This window comes from Rana temporaria, chromosome 8 (genome assembly GCF_905171775.1).
Source record: "Rana temporaria chromosome 8, aRanTem1.1, whole genome shotgun sequence".
NCBI lineage: Eukaryota > Metazoa > Chordata > Amphibia > Anura > Ranidae > Rana > Rana temporaria.
Genome location: NC_053496.1, coordinates 3,491,129 through 3,508,587, shown reverse-complemented (window position 1 = coordinate 3,508,587; position 17,459 = coordinate 3,491,129). Strand labels below are relative to the sequence as shown.

The 17,459-nt window shown below is 51.2% G+C and overlaps 1 protein-coding gene across 1 annotated transcript in view; it reads right to left on the bottom strand.

The window, feature by feature from the left end:
- Nucleotides 1-368: 368 nt before the first annotated feature.
- The window catches only part of UBTD1 (ubiquitin domain containing 1), a 90,091-nt gene continuing 73,000 nt past the window's right edge, over nucleotides 369-17,459 (bottom strand). The window contains exons 2-3 of the mRNA XM_040361217.1: nucleotides 16,415-16,642; nucleotides 369-1,598 (exon numbers count right to left, since the gene is read on the bottom strand). Of these exons, the coding sequence (XP_040217151.1) occupies nucleotides 1,213-1,598; nucleotides 16,415-16,642 (614 nt within the window). The 3' untranslated portion in view covers nucleotides 369-1,212. The remainder of the gene's footprint in view (nucleotides 1,599-16,414; nucleotides 16,643-17,459) is intronic.

Genomic DNA, 17,459 nt, shown 5'->3' with positions numbered 1-17,459 from the left:
TCTTTGAAGTCCAACCCGATTTCCGTCCTTGCCAAAATTTGACCATGGTGGTCAAAGAATGTCTGCCTTTGTTCGTCTCCAATGCATGACGGGTTGTTGGGACTAGTGGTTTCACAGTAAAGACAAGGTTCTTTAGCAGAGGCGGCTCTAGGCTTTGTGAGGCTTTAAGCAAAACGTAGACACGGGGGCCCCACTCGTGCCCATAATGGGTAAAAAAAATTCAAGCAAATAAAAATGGCTGCAGAAAGTTGCACAGATCTAGCACACCGTGATTGAGCAGAGGCAAATTAGGCGGCCACGAGGCCCCTGTGAGTGTGAGGCCTTAAGCAACCGCCTAATTAAAGACCTGCCTTGCTTTTTCAAGGAGGAAGGGACATCAAATTTCTGGTAAGATCAACAGGTGTTTTCTGTCCCTGCCAAAATTTGACCACGGTGGTCAATCAGTACGGACTTCAAACATGTCTGCCTTTGTTTATCTTCAAAGCATGATGGATTGTTGGGACTAGTAGTTTCACAAGACAAGGTCAGGTGTTTTTTTTAAAGGCAAGCGACTTGGAGTTTCTGGTAAGAACAAGCATTTTCCTTCCCAAACATGGTCTTCACCAATGCAGCCACAACATCTAAGAATGGTTAACCTACAACACGTTAGATATTCGTTTTGGATCAGCGTTTGTCAACTCCAGTCCCAACAGGTCATGTTTTCAGGCTCTCCATTATTTTGCACAGGCGATTTGATATTTTACCACGGCCGGAAATCCTGAAAACATGACCTGTTGGGGGCGCCTTAAAGGCCTGGAGCGGAGAAAGGCTGGTTTAGATACACCTTCTTTGGGACTGAATGCTGAAACCACTGCCGTTATGCTGAATGGAAGAGTTAACCCCAGACAATCCTACAAAAATACCCAACCCCCTGGTCCTATGCTAGTTTAGGATCCAGGCCAATAACATGCATAAAACATCTTTTTGTATGAGGTGAACATTGTGTGCAACCGAGACAATAAAAAAACAAAAAAATAGTGCAGCATTTCAGGATCTCTGAGGTCATCTCTACATCCCAAAGCCATGTGTTCCTACAAGGTGGCCATCATCGAAAAGATCGACAAGAAAGGAAAGAAGGACTTAGCAGCCAGCCTTTGCTTGTCTTCTAAGCGTTCCAGTGTATCGTCATAAATTCTTGGTCAATTTATTTTTTGGTTTGTTTTTTAAACCTGGTCAGTTTTGGTGATCTGCCGGTTGGTTAACAATCACTTGAATGACAAAGTCCTTCTGAATCTTAGTCTCCTGTAGTTTAATCCGATCTGTGAGAAGTTTCCCAGAAAAGAACCATCTTTGCCAACAAGGTTCGATGCCCTCCACGGAATGTAGCTGCTTCTTCAATTGGCCAATAGTGTCCGACATGCTGGCACTGAGTTTAACGTCTTTTCCCGTGGAAAGGCGGACCTTCAGCTGGAACTCCCGCCGGTTATTCGGGGCCGGGTCTGGGGCATCGGTTCCATCATCTTCACTTCTTTCCATGATCAGGTTGACTGGGGGAGCCAGGCAGTAGACTGGGAGCTGGTACCGGGTCCCAAGTTCATCGTAGCATTCCGTTAGAGAACCTGAAAAATTAATAAAATAAAGGGTTACTTTTATTCCCAAATGTTGGGCGAATCCTAACGAGTTGCCATTTGGGGGGGGAGGGGGGGGGGGTCTTTTGAGCAAACGCCCCTCCATTGGTATTGGATCAGTGGTAAGCATGCCCCTCTTTCAGTGGTGGTCAGAATTTGTATTTTTATTGCCGTCACAGGGAATGTAAACATCCCTTGTGACTGTAATAGGTGGTGACAGGTCCTCTTTACAGCGATTCTGAATACTGTATATTTTTTTTACATCCGGCGCCATTGGCAGCCGAGTAAACCAGAAGTGACGCTGCGACGTCGCTTCCGTGTTTACATTCAGGAGACTGGAATGAAGCCATGTACGGATTCGTTTCAGTCTGTCACTAGGCGGCGGCGGTGCCGGATCTCGTATCGGGTCTCCCGGTGGGACGGAAGGCTCGGTCAGAGCAGTGAGGGGGGGGGGGGTATGTCCCCTCCCGCTCCTCCGGGACAACAACCAAGCCGATTTTAGCCGCATCGATTGTTATGCCTGGAAAGCCAACCGCCAGCTCTAAACAACGGTACAGAGATGATGTCTGCAGCTGCGGGCATCATCCCGGTATAAGCCCCGAAAGCCGAGGCCGCATATATGCGTACGCTCGGCGAGAAGGGGTTAAAAGTCCCATTTCTGAATTTTCCTGGGATTGATTATGCTGTGGAAGTCTTTGACCCTCTTGCCTATGAGGCGTCGCACCACAATTCTTGCCTTTCAGAGCACTGTCCACATACTAGTGGAAACTCGGATTGCGAGAAACGCGGTTAACAATACGAGCGCCTTTTTTAAAAAAATCCAGACTCGGTTTGCTTGTGTTGCTTTACAAAATGAGCAGGATTCAGGCCAAATTGTTGTGCAGTACCGTGTTTGGCCTGAGGCGGGGGGGGCGCCAGAGCCGATCTGAGCCGTTCGGAAAACCAGAGGGGTCTTTTCGAGGATCTCTAGCGCCCCCCACCACCTCTGGCCACATGCGCTATTGCATGCCATTGAAGTGCGGATCAAATTATTTTTGTTTCCATTGACTTCTATGGGCAAACTCGCTTTGATATGAGAGTGCTTTGGATTACGAGCGTTCTCCTGGAACGGATTATCCTCGTATTCTGAGGCTAGTGAATAGCTGTCGTCTGAAGAAGCCAAGGATGACTTAAAGTGTTACTAAACCAAACAGTAGTAAAAAACATGCTTGTTACACGCACTGTAGGACCTAAGGGGTTGATCCTCCACATTGTGTAAAAAGGCCGTTTGATCCGGTCTTCTCTGATCCTCCCCTTCTCCCACTGTCCCTAATCCATCCGATAGTAAAAGAGCCTTGGAGTCACTCCGCACATGCTCAATTTGGTGTGTATTGCTAGAGAGTTTTTATTTTATTGGGAGGCTGCATGTGATCAGTACAGGGCCAATAAGCACTGTCCAGACAGAGGGTCAGAAAAAAACGCCCTCTTGGAATCAATCGCGTCCAGTGCCCTGCATGTAGATTAGGGGCCGGGCGCATGAGGGAGCGGCTCCCCTGTGCCCCATATGGATGGGCCACCACTGTAAACATGGCTATCAGTATTAAAACCCAGTGTGCCCATAATGTATAGAGAAGGAAAAAAAAATAATACAGTGGTACCTCGGATTACGAGGATAATCCGTTCCAGGAGAAAGCTCGTAATCCAAAGCACTCGCATATCAAAGCGAGTTTCCCCATAGAAGCCAATGGAAACTAAAATCATTTGTTCTGCATTGACTTCAATGGCATGCAACACCGCATGTGGCCAGAGGTGGGGGGGGGGGGGCACCGGAGAACCTTGGAAATGCTCAGGAACACCTCGGGCGATCTCGTAAAGGCTCGGAAACATCCGGGAACGGAGCATTTCCAAGTGGCTCCGAACCGTTCCAAGTGTCACCGGCGCCCCTGCATCTCTGGCCAAATGCGGTACTGCACACCCCGTTAGCTCGTTTTGCGAGACAACAAAAAATGTGCCCCTTTTTCCGACAAACCAAGCGGGATCTGGGAAAAGGTAGGGGTTTTAGGGTGGGGAGAATTACCAAGTGAAGATGCACTTAGGGTTAGGTTTAAAGTTCATAGGTCAAAGGTCAGTTAGGGTTGGAACTTGGTGTAGATTTTCCAACAAACAGTGCGGGATCTGGGGAAGGTGGGGTGAGAGTTAGGGTTTTCCCTTGAAGGCGGCGGCTAGGAGGTCAATGGTCAGAAGGTGGGTTCCCAGAGGTCAAAGGTCACGGGGCGTGCTTTGCGCGCGGTTAGGGATTCCTCTTGAAGAATAAGGCTAGGACTCAGGAATTGGAACAGGGTCCTCCTCCAGAGGTCAATGGTCAGAAGGCGGGTTCCTAGAGGTCAAAAGGTCACGAGACGTGGCTGAGCCTAACCCAACTAAGTCGGGGAACGAAACCGAGTCAGAATAAAAAAAAAAAAAAGAAAAGTTGCTTGTCTTTAAAAATGCTCATTAACCGGGTTACTCATAAACCGAGGTTCCACTGTATAGTATATGCCTGTCATGTACAATTTTGTAGAGACATCAGGACAAAACCCAACGCATTTCGAAAAAACTCTTTCAGGGGGTAAAGCAGAGGTATGCGGTGTATTGTAGCAACAATATATAAAGAATAGTTGAAGAGGGCTGCTGACACACTACTCGTCCACCCCGGAGGAGAATACATCCCGGGGCCCAACGAGCTTCCACTGGGGCCACCTTGTGCAAGACGGAGCCGTGCAGTTTTGAAAAATGATACAAGCAACTTTTCTTACAGGTTTCTTGCCTTTATTTCCGCTTTATGCATGTTAAGATAAAATGTGCGCGTGTGTTCTGTGACACCTCCTGGTGCGAGTGAAGCCTAAAATGCAAGTCTAAAAAGATCGACAACGCTACTCCTTAACCACTTCCTTACTGGGCACGTATACCCCTTCCTGACCAGGTGAAATTTCAGCTTCTGGCACTGCGTCGCTTTAACTGACAATTGCACGGTCGTGCGACGTGGCTCCCAAACAAAATTGGCGTCCTTTTTTCCCCACAAATAGAGCTTTCTTTTGGTGGTATTTGATCACCTCTGCGGTTTTTATTTTTTGCGCCATAAACAAAAAAAGAGCGAAAATTTAAAAAAAAAGTCAATATTTTTTACTTGTTACTATAATAAATATCCCATTTAAAAAAAAAAAAAAAAAAAATTCTCAGTTTAGGCCGATACGAATTCTTCTACATATTGTTGGTAAAAAAAAAAAAAAAAAAAAAAAAAAAAATCGCAATAAGCGACTGGTTTGCGCAAAAGTTATAGCGCTTACAAAATAGGGGACAGAATTATTATTCATTTTTATTATAATTTTTTTTTACTAGTAATGGCGGCGATCTGCGATTTTTATTGGGACTGCGACGTTATGGCGGACACATCGGACACTTTTGACACATTTTTGGCGCCATTCACATTTATACTGCGATCAGTGCTATAAAAATGCACCGATTACTGTATAAATGTGACTGGCAGTGAAGGGGTTAACACTAGGGGGGCATGGAAGGGGTTAAATGTATTCCCTGGGTGTGTTACTAACTGTGGGGGAAGGGGGGTGACTGGGGGAGGTGACCGATGCTGTGTCCCTATGTACAAGAGACACAGATCCGTCTCCTCTCTCCCTGACAGGACGTGGAGCTCTGTGTTTACACCTCATCATTACACACAGAGCTCCACGTCTTGTCCCTGTAGCCGCCGATCGCGAGTGCCTGGTGGACATCGCGGCCGCCAGGCACGCGCATCGGCATCTCAGGAATGCGGCGGGCACGCGCTATGATTGGATCATGCAATGATCCAATCATAGCGCCCATCATGTACATCCAATCCCATTCCAATACGTGACCATAAAACACGACGCCAGGATTACATGACGCCGGAGGCGACGGATGTGTCTGTCTGTGGTGTTCACACCAATCTGTACGTCAAATAAAATAATAAAATGTATCGAGTCTGAGATGTGCTTTGTACTGCTTGTTTATCATTTTATTTCATTCTTTCAAGTTCCTCCTTTTGATAACATTTTGAGAATTCTTATGCGTTTGCTTTTTGTTTTGTGGTATACACAAAAAAAAACAAACAGTTAATAAAAAAAAAAGACCCGAAAATGTTGTTTTTATCACCACCAGAGTTTACAGAGGAAGTGAATAACCTCTTAAAGCGGTGGTTCCCCCTTAAAAACAACATTTTTTTTTTCCACTGCCCCCCCCACATTACAACACGATTAAGGCTCTTATTTTTTTGATGCTGTACATACCTTAGTACAGCATATTCACCCGTGCATCCGGGTTGCGAGTCCCGCGGGAGTGGGCGTTCCTCACATGCTGTTGATTGACGTTTTGCCCAAAAACGAGCTCTCCCCCCGTCTCGTAAGCCGCGTCACGATTGGCGAAAGGAGCCGAACGGCGATGCGCATGCGCAGTATAGCGCCGACTCGCCGTTCGGCTCCTTTTGCCAACCGTGACGCGGCTTACGCGACAGGGGGGAACTCGTTTTTGAGCAAAACGTCAATCAACAGCATGTGAGGAACGCCCACTCCCGCGGGACTTGCAACCCGGATGCACGGGTGAATATGCTGTACTAAGGTATGTACAGCAGGAAAAAAATAATAAGAGCCTTAATCGTGATGGAATGTGGGGGGGGCAGTGGAATAAAAAAAATGTTTTTAAGGGGGAACCACCGCTTTAACACAGGGGTGCCCAACCTTTTGAAGAACGAGGGCCACTTAAGCAACTTGGTAACCAGTCGCGGGCCACAATGAGCGGAGCGGGCGGATGACAGGTCGCGGCTACTCTATGGGCCCTCCGATCCGCCCAGATGAAAGGGGACAAATTCCCTTCCGTTTTTCGGATTGGAGGCAGGCGGGCGTAAACAGACATCTGTCGCTCTATAGAGGTGAATTGAGGGTCCCATTTGGTCGGGGTGATCGTGTGAAAAGGGCCTAAGACTGCTTTCACACTGATGGTCACGTATTGGAATGGGATTGGATGTACATGATGGGCGCTATGATTGGATCATCGCATGGTTAAGGAGTAGCGTTGTCGATCTTTTTAGATTTGCATTTTAGGCTTCACTCGCACCAGGAGGTGTCACAAAACACAAAGCGTAGTGCACCTGCGTCTAATCCTGCGGATTAGCTCAACTTTTCCATAGACACCACCTGTGGTAAAATCCGGCGCTGTAGAGGAAGCATCGGCTTATGGGGCTCTGCTCCGCTTTCTTCCTCTGCGACCTGCTTCATTCACAACACGGATGCTGTGGTATGGTGGGTCGGCAACCTGCGATCTGGGCTTGCCAACCCACTATTCCAGAGCAGGAGGTCGCAGGCCACATCAGAGGGCTCCGCGGGCCACTGGTTGGCCACCCCTGTCTTAACACTTTTTTTTATAGTAACATAATGTAACAATGTATCGTTACACTCAAATGTACACAGACAGATTGTTGCCTTATGTTATTATATATTCATTTTTTTTGTTGAGGTTGATAATTGTATCGTATTTTTTGCTCCATAAGACACACCTAGATTTTAGGAGGAGGAAAACAATTAAAAAATAAATATTCTGAACCAAATGGTGTACTAAAATATTTACCCGTGCCCATTAAATGCAGCCTGACCTGTGCCCATTAAAAACGCAGCCTGACCGTGCCCATTAAAAACGCAGCCTGACCCGTGCCCATTAAATGCAGCCAGATTTGTGCCCATTAAATGCAGCATGACCCGTGCCCATTAAAAAACGCAGCCCGACCCGTGCCCATTAAATGCAGCTGGATTTGTGCCCATTAAATGCACCATTAAATGTAACTCGACCCATGCCCATTAAACGCATCCTGACCCGTGCCCATTAAATGCACCATTAAATGCAGCCTGACCGTGCCCATTAAAACCGCAGCCTGACACGTGCCCATTAAATGCATCATTAAATGCAGCCAGATTTGTGCCCATTAAATGCAGCGTGACCCGTGCCCATTAAAAACGCAGCCCAACCCGTGCCCATTAAAAACGCAGCCCGACCCGTGCCCATTAAATGCACCATTAAATGCACCCCGACCCGTGCCCATTAAAAAACGCAGCCCGACCCGTGCCCATTAAATGCAGCTGGATTTGTGCCCATTAAATGCACCATTAAATGTAACTCGACCCGTGCCCATTAAACGCATCCTGACCCATGCCCATTAAATGCACCATTAAATGCAGCCTGACCTGTGCCCATTAAAACCGCAACCTGACCCGTGCCCAGTAAAAACGCAGCCTGACCCGTGCCCATTAAAGGCATCATTAAATGCAGCCAGATTTGTGCCCATTAAATGCAGCGTGATCCGTGCCCATTAAAAACGCAGCCCGACCCGTGCCCATTAAATGCACCCCGACCCGTGCCCATTAAATGCAGCTGGATTTGTGCCCATTAAATGCAGCCGGATTTGTGCCCATTAAATGCACCATTAAATGCAGCCGGATTTGTGCCCATTAAACGCAGCCGATTTGTGCCCATTAAATGCACCATTAAACACAGCCCGACCCGTGTCCATTAAAAAACGCAGCCCGACCCGTGCCCATTAAAAAACGCAGCCCGACCCGTGCCCATTAAAAAACGCAGCCCAACCCGTGCCCATTAAAAAAAACACAGCCCGACCCGTGCCCATTAAAAAACACAGCCCGACCCGTGCCCATTAAAAAACGCAGCCCGACCCGTGCCCATTAAAAAAAAACGCAGCCCAACCCGTGCCCATTAAAAAAAAAAACACAGCCCGACCCGTGCCCATTAAAAAACACAGCCCGACCCGTGCCCATTAAAAAACACAGCCCGACCCGTGCCCATTAAAAAAACACAGCCCGACCCGTGCCCATTAAAAACGCAGCCTGACCGTGCCCATTAAAAACGCAGCCTGACCGTGCCCATTAAAAACGCAGCCTGACCCGTGCCCATTAAATGCAGCCAGATTTGTGCCCATTAAATGCAGCGTGACCCGTGCCCATTAAAAACGCAGCCTGACCCGTGCCCATTAAATGCAGCCAGATTTGTGCCCATTAAATGCAGCGTGACCCGTGCCCATTAAAAACGCAGCCTGACCCGTGCCCATTAAATGCAGCCAGATTTGTGCCCATTAAATGCAGCCTGACCTGTGCCCATTAAAAACGCAGCCTGACCCGTGCCCATTAAATGCAGCCAGATTTGTGCCCATTAAATGCAGCGTGACCCGTGCCCATTAAAAACGCAGCCCGACCCGTGCCCATTAAAAACGCAGCCCGACCCGTGCCCATTAAAAACGCAGCCCGGCCCGTGCCCATTAAATGCACCATTAAATGCACCCCGACCCGTGCCCATTAAAAAACGCAGCCCGACCCGTGCCCATTAAATGCAGCTGGATTTGTGCCCATTAAATGTAATTCTACCCGTGCCCATTAAACGCATCCTGACCCGTGCCCATTAAATGCACCATTAAATGCAGCCTGACCTGTGCCCATTAAAACCGCAGCCTGACCCGTGCCCATTAAAACCGCAGCCTGACCCGTGCCCATTAAAAACGCAGCCTGACCCGTGCCCATTAAATGCATCATTAAATGCAGCCAGATTTGTGCCCATTAAATGCAGCGTGACTCGTGCCCATTAAAAACGCAGCCCGACCCATGCCCATTAAATGCACCATTAAATGCACCCCGCCCCGTGCCCATTAAATGCAGCTGGATTTGTGCCCATTAAATGCAGCCGGATTTGTGCCCATTAAATGCACCATTAAATGCAGCCGGATTTGTGCCCATTAAATGCAGCCGGATTTGTGCCCATTAAACGCAGCCGATTTGTGCCCATTAAATGCACCATTAAACACAGCCCGACCCGTGTCCATTAAAAAACGCAGCCCGACCCGTGTCCATTAAAAAACGCAGCCCGACCCGTGCCCATTAAAAAACGCAGCCCAACCCGTGCCCATTAAAAAAAAACGCAGGGGGGGGCGTGACCGGAAGCCAGCCTGGAAGGAAGCATCCCCTGAGAGCTCCTCTCCAGCCCGCAGCTTACAGGCAAAAAACCGGGGGTAATCGCCGCCATCCATGGGCGGTTCGCGGACCACCAGATCCAGCAAGACAAGGGGATCATCCCAACCCCCGCCAGGCTCCGCTACGACCCTCAAGGACTATTTTAAACCGCCCGACATGCCGCCGGGCGGAGGAGACAAAATGGCGCCGGACGCGGCCACCAGCAGAACGGAGGTCTCTCCACCTCGCTCCCTCCTGCCTCACCATCCGGAGCCATCCCCGACACGAGGGCAGACCACCGCTCCATCCCTGAGCCAGGATGGCTCACAGCCGTGGGTGAGTGAATCTCAGCACCCCCACCCCTCCGCAGCGGACCACGAGTCACAGGCCCCAGCCCTCACTGCCTCTCTGGAGCGGGACACCCCATGCACGGGGGCCTTCCCCCGCCTGCTACGAACGGCCCCGGACCCTGAACAGCACGGCGCTTCACAGCTCTCCCCATCCCTGGGCCTCCCAGAACGCAGCAGCTCCTCTGCTACTACCAGGCCGGGTTCCACCTCCCCCGCAGCTCAGAGACAGACCCAAATAACTACCCACCTGGAGCCTGGGGATCAGCTGGGGATCTCTCCCCCCACATATGCCTCCATGGCCAGCACCAGTGCTCCCTGGCACGGGAGGGCCCACACTCCACCTGGGGATCAGGCTGAGGCCTGGTCCAACTCATGGGAATTACCCCAGCAACCCCCCCGCGAGGCTAGACAGCACAGGGAACCAGCTCCCGCTCGCTACCCATCCCCCACTGACCCACTACAGCCCACCTATGATGCCAGGGGACCCCCCTACCACCCCCCCCCCCCACCATGGCAGTCCTATTTGCAAGCCATTCCCACAAAAGATGATTTCAAGCAGCTTGTGGAGGACGTTAAGGCGACATGCCGCGCTGAAATTCAAGTCCTCCAAACGGGCCTCAAACATTTAACTGACAGAATGGAAATGGCAGAGGAGGAGATTCAAGAGACTAAACTAGCGGTACATCGCACCCAGACTCAGGCGTCAGACCACCGTCTCATGTTAAGGGACATGCAGCGGCATGTTGAAGACCTGGACAACAGGGGGCGCCGCAACAACATCCGCATACGCGGCCTCCCTGAGGCAGACGGGGCAGAAGACCTGCAGCTCACCCTTCAGAATTTATTTAACGAAATACTGGGGGAACCAACAGACAAGACCATTGAGATGGCCCTTAAACCAAAGGGCCCAGCCTCCAAACCACGAGACGTCATATGCCGCATAAACTCCTACCCGCTGAAGGAAAACATAATGCGCAAAGCCCGTCCCATGCGCAACCTCCTCTTTGACAACAACCCTCTACAGCTCTACCCGGATCTCTCTTGGATCACGTTGCAGAAACGACGCCTACTACAACCCCTGCTCCGCACCTTGCAAGACAAGGACATTGTGTATCGATGGGGTTTCCCCTTTAGCCTGTCCACCAACCATCAGGGGACCTCAGCCACCCTACGCTACCCAGAGGACCTGGACGACTTCTGCAGAACTCTGGACATTCCCGTTCCCCGGCTGCCGGATTGGGACCTCGTGGCCACGCCGCCCCCTCCACCAGTAGTCTGGCAGAGAGTCCCGCCGCCTAAACGCCCCAGGGGCCGGGACCATGCCCGCAACTCCCCCAGGCACAAGCACACCTAAGATGGTCGCCCCGGCCACGAAATTCGCCTCGAGCACTGCGGGAGACTCTCCGGTTCTGTTGCTGTTTTTGTATTTTCCCTTTTTTTTTTTATTTTTTTTTTTTTGCTCTTACCCCGTCATCCACCCCCGGTTGCCCTAGCCTTACCCCTACGCCACACATCGGGCCTGTCTCGGATGAGACGCCGAAGAGGCTGTCCTTTTGATCACGGACCCCCCCATGGCTGATAGCCTAAGAGTTCCTATTCCCCTAACCCCCACAGTGGAGTTCCTCCACGCCACCCCCCCGACCTATGCTTTTGGACTGTTTGGTCCGGAGGTCCTTAAGGAACTGTTGGGATCTGAGGGCCCTCGGGCCATTCGGGCCCCCATTGTTGATTGTTGATGTGTTATGTTTTGTTTTTGCTCTCACTCTTTTCTTTCTTTTCAGACACCTCTCTCTCCTCTCCCGTGCAGGCAGCACCCGACAGCACGCCTTGGTAGCTGTCGCCTCGGCGGTCTCCCCACTCGCCCTCCCAGAACCAGATGCAGCTCGACCAACTCCAGCTAAGTACAAACCGCGATCTCTCCACCCACAGTATGGCTAAGTTGCTATCCTTAAACGTACACGGGCTTAACTCTAACAGAAAACGACACCTAGCACTTAGGGAATTCAGGCAAACAGGGGCGGAGATTATAATGGTACAGGAGTCGCACTTTTCCAAGGGCGATTCCTTTACCTTTGCATCCAGGTATTTCCCCTTAATATACCAGGCCTTTAGTCCACGCAAACGGGCAGGGGTCGCAATCCTGATCAAACGGGGCACTCCCTTCACTTGCACAGACTCCTACATCGACCCCCTGGGCCACTTCATCATTCTGAGGGGGACATGGCACTCACGAGACATAACTTTATGCACCTTGTATGCCCCCAACGCACATCAGCACAGATTTCTAAGCCGGGTTCTTACCCGCCTGGCTAGATCCCCCCACGACCTACTGGTAGTGGGGGGGGGACTTTAACTTGCCCCATTCGGCGACCTGGGACCGCCTGGTGGTGAACCCCCGAGCCTCTCACACGAAAGCCCTACGGGACTCTAAACTCTTCCGTCAGCTGACGAGGAAACATGCTCTATTCGATGCATGGAGGGCGCTTCACCCAGGTGATCGCCAGTAACCTTCTATTCATCCCCCCACCATACGCACTCACGTATAGATTACTTCTTAGTCAACAATACTACATTACGCGTTACTGACTCCGCACAGATCCTGCCCATCTCCTGGTCCGACCATGCCCCCATTACCCTGACCCTTGACCTCAACACTCCCACCCGCAGGCCCTATAACTGGCGCCTGAATGACTTTCTCCTGAAACACACCCCCTCCAAAATGGAAATAGACTCCACCCTGCAACTTTACTTCAGCGAAAATGACACACAGGACGTCTCCACTACCACACTGTGGGCCGCCCACAAGGCGGTAATTAGGGGACGGTGCATGGCCATCTCCTCGGCCCTTAAGAGGAATGCCGAGTCGGCTAGAAAACAGGCGGAAGCGCAGCTCCGGGCCCTAGAGATTCGCTTACAGTCTTCCCCCTCCCTGACGCTACTTAAACGTATCGCCCTGGTACGGTCAACACTCCGGGACCTGGCGATGGGTCGAGTCGAGAAAGCTCTAGTACGCCTCCGCCAGGTATACTATGACAAGGGTAACAAGGCACAGGCGCTACTGGCGAGGAAACTAGCAGACCGCTCGCTCGCGTCCACCCCACACCAGGTCCAGGACGGCTCGGGCAATATTATATCGCACCCTCAGAGTATTGCGGATGCCTTCGCAGCATTTTACGCCGACCTGTATAACAAGCCAGGAATCCCACATGACCCACCCCCCCCGACCTGTTAGACAGGATGACACAATACCTAACTCGGGCGGGCATCTCCCGGCTACAACCGGACGACCTAGCCTCCCTTAACGCTCCCATTACAGGAGAGGAACTGACCGCAGCCATTAAGTCCCTACCCGCCCATAAATCCCCAGGCCCTGACGGGTTTCCATACGAATACTATAAGACCTTCCTCCCCACACTCCTCCCTCACATGACGAAGCTCTTCAATGCCTTCCTACAGCAGACCCCCATCCCGCAAGACATGCAGCGTTCATTCATCACCCTCATCCCCAAACCAGACAAGGACCCCTCACTATGCGCAAGCTACAGGCCGATAGCCCTGCTGAACTCTGATCTCAAGATCTTCACGAAGGTCCTCTCCCTCCGCCTAAATGTAGTTTTACCCTCTCTGGTCCATAAAGACCAAGTGGGCTTTGTCCCCCTCCGCCAAGCGGGGGACAACACGAGAAAGGTGATTGACCTAATTGACGTGGCGAGCAGGGAGGGGCCGGAGTCTTTGCTCCTGAGTCTGGACGCAGAAAAGGCGTTTGACCGCCTTGGCTGGCCCTTCATGCTCGCCACGTTAAGGCATATGGGATTTAGGGGTCCTTTCCTCCGGGCGGTCCGACACCTCTATACCAATCCGATCTCGCAGGTGAAAACGCCCTTTGCCACTTCATCCACCTTCCCCGTTACTAATGGAACACGCCAGGGGTGCCCCCTCTCCCCCCTCCTCTTCGCTCTCTGCGTCGAGCCCTTAGCAGCGACGATTCGAGGCAACCCGGACATCCGAGGAATCCCAGTAAGGGGGAGGGAATTTAAGATCTCCCTCTTCGCCGATGACATCATCCTGACACTAACGCGCCCCCGCATCTCCCTGCCTAACTTACACAGGGAATTAGAATGCTACGGGGCCCTCTCGGGATATAAGACTAATACGTCTAAGTCTATGGCCATGCCGATCAATATGCCCGAACCAGAGGCCCTACACCTGCAGTCCGTCTTCCCGTACCACTGGGAGCGCACCTCCCTGAAATACCTGGGGGTCCAATTGACCCCAAGCTTTGCATCCCTGTACCAAGCCAATTTCCCCCCCCTATACAGTTCAATAAGGGCGCTGATCCACAAATGGAAGTCCCACCAGATATCCCTATTGGGCCGGATAGCGGCAATAAAGATGGTTGTCCTCCCAAAACTACTATACCTCTTCCAGACCCTCCCTGTCCCGGTCCCCTGCGCGCATCTGCGAGCCCTACAAGCCGACCTCCTCCGGTACGTGTGGAACTACAAACGCCACAGGATCCCACGTTCGGTTATGACGGCGTCACGAGCCGAGGGAGGTCTGGCCTTCCCAGACCTGGTCAAATACTACCAGGCCTCGCAGCTCCGGGCGGTGGCATCATGGTTCCCCCAGAAGTCTTACAATAGATGGACGGAGGTGGAAAAGATCTGGCTGGCGCCTATACACCCCAACAAACATGACATTCCACGGCAAGCTTTTTTCAGCTACCTACAGATCAGGCACTACGCTCAAACAATCGCCCCCCGGCTCCTCTTCTCAAAACCGACCCCATTTGAGCGAATCATCCTCGAGGGCACTGCCCGAAGGGGTCTCATATCAGACATTTACCAGATCCTCAATGAATACCCCATACAAACCAAAGGTAAACATACATACATGCTCCGATGGGAGAGGGAGCTGGGGGAGGTACTCTCGGAGGACGAGTGGAGGGCAGTTTGGAGGCAGGCGGCCAAGAGTTCAATCTGCACCCTTTATAAGGAAAATATGTATAAAGTGCTGTTCTTTTGGTACCTGACCCCGGACGTCCTCCACAGGATCTACCCCTCCACCTCTGACCGATGCTGGCGCTGTGGCCAAGCCAGGGGCACACTGTTCCACATCTACTGGACGTGTCCCCTGATTGTCCCATTCTGGACTCAAACACAAGAGCTTCTATCTCGCCTCCTGGAGGCGCCCATACCCTTCTCCCCGAAGCTGTTCTTGCTGGGCCTATCCCAACCTCGCATAGCTAAACCCTACAAGAAACTGCTGAGACACATAACCACAGCTGCGAGGTGCTCGATAGCGCTTCATTGGAAGAAACCAACCCCCCCATCACAAGAAGCCCTCTATGCTAGGGTCAAAGATGTAGAACTCATGGAAAAAATGACGGCTAGGATCCAGGATAGGTTGGATGCCCATGATCTGGTCTGGGAGAGGTGGCATGTGGTGGAGGACCCGCCGTGAGTCGACAATAGGCCGCCAAGGTACACTGCTCACCCTGACAATCTTGCCTGCCTCCCCCCCCCCCCATCTCTCCTGCCCCTTCCCCTCTTTACCTTTTTCCTTCTCACTTCCCCCCCCCCGCCCTGTCCCCCCCTCCTCACCCCATTCCCTCCTTACATCCACCCCCCCTCTTTCCCTTTTTCTTCTTTTCTTTACTCTTTCTTTTAGATCTCCAATTGTGTTACATGTCACTGATAGCAGAAATAGATATGGAGCCACTGTGTAAGCTCACCTAGCTGGAATTTTGTACCTCCTCTCATCTTTTGCACTTGAACTGCTGCTATATTCTGTATTGAAATTTTATGAAAATAAAAAACTGTTATTTGAAAAAAAAAAAAAAAAAAACGCAGCCTGACCCGTGCCCATTAAAAAAACGCAGCCTGACCCGTGCCCATTAAAAAAACGCAGCCTGACCCGTGCCCATTAAAAAACACAGCCCGACCCGTGCCCATTAAAAAACACAGCCCGACCCGTGCCCATTAAAAAACACAGCCCGACCCGTGCCCATTAAAAAACGCAGCCCGACCCGTGCCCAATAAAAAACGCAGCCCGACCCGTGCCCAATAAAAAAACGCAGCGAGGGCATCACCACATGCGCCTGTCACTCAGATAGAAGACAGAGCAGCCGTACTCCACTTGGCCGCTCGGCCTTCTGTGAGTGGCAGCCTTAGCCAGGAGATCGCTCCGGCTCGTGGGAGACGGTCGCCCACTATTGCGACACGCCGGCAACAGGGGCATTCAGTATTCGCTCCAAAAGATGCACCAATCAGTGGGGGAAAAAAAGTGCGTCTTATGGAGTGAAAAAAATACGGTATATGGGATTTTTTCACAATTTTAGATTATCAAATATAATAAAAGTGCGTTCAATTACAGAACAAAGGTGGAGAAAAAGAGAAGTTCATATTCGGGGGGTACAGACACTTTGTGTATTTTTAGATCATTTCCTCGCTGCACGTACCGTGAGGTAATGTTATACTGGCCCCGTCCACAATGGCCTGAGCCAGCTCGTGGTCGTTGGCCTCCACGGCGTAGGCCGCCGCTTTCAGCGCGTCCCAGATCTCCTTTCGCCCCTCGAAGGCCGGCGCCGTGTCCCAGAACTCGTCCCTTTTGCTGCGGAGCTGACCGTCCGTCATGGGGTAATCGCTCTTCCATCTCGGTCGCTCTTTCTTTAATGGTTCGTTGCGTCCTGGTGAAGAAGATGTACAGAAAATAGTTAGCGACTTTCCTTCTTACAATGTAACCAATGTAAAAACGTACAGAACTAAACATCACATGCAAGTCATATGCAAGTATATATTATATACCATGTGTGAGGTCCTTCTAAGCTGGAAAACCCTGTAGAGAGACAACACCACCACACCTCTACTACACCACGCCACCACCACCACCACTACTGCACCTCTACTACACCACCACTACTGCCACTAACTACACCTCTAGTACACCACTGCATCTCTACTACACAGCCACCACTACTGCACCTCTTCTACACCACCGCACCTCTTCTACACCACCGCCACTACTGCACCTCTTCTACACCACCTCCACTACTGCACCTCTTCTACACCACCGCCACCACTGCACCTCTACTACACCACCACTAATAAACCTCTACTGCCACTACTGCACCTCTAGTACACCACCACCACCACCACGCCTCTACTACACCACCACTAATGAACCTCTACCGCCACTACTGCACCACCACTAATGAACCTCTTCTACTGCACCCTCTACATCACCGCCACTACTGCACCACCACGCCTCCACTACACCACCACTAATGAACCTCTACTGCACCTCTTCTACACCACCGCCACTACTGCACCTCCTCCACCACCACTACTGCACCTCTACTACACCACCGCCACTACTGCACCTCTACTACACCACCACTACTGCACCTCTAGTACACCACCACTACTGCACCTCTACACCACCGCCACTACTGCACCACCACCACTGCACCTCTACTACACCAGCACTAATGAACCTCTACCGCC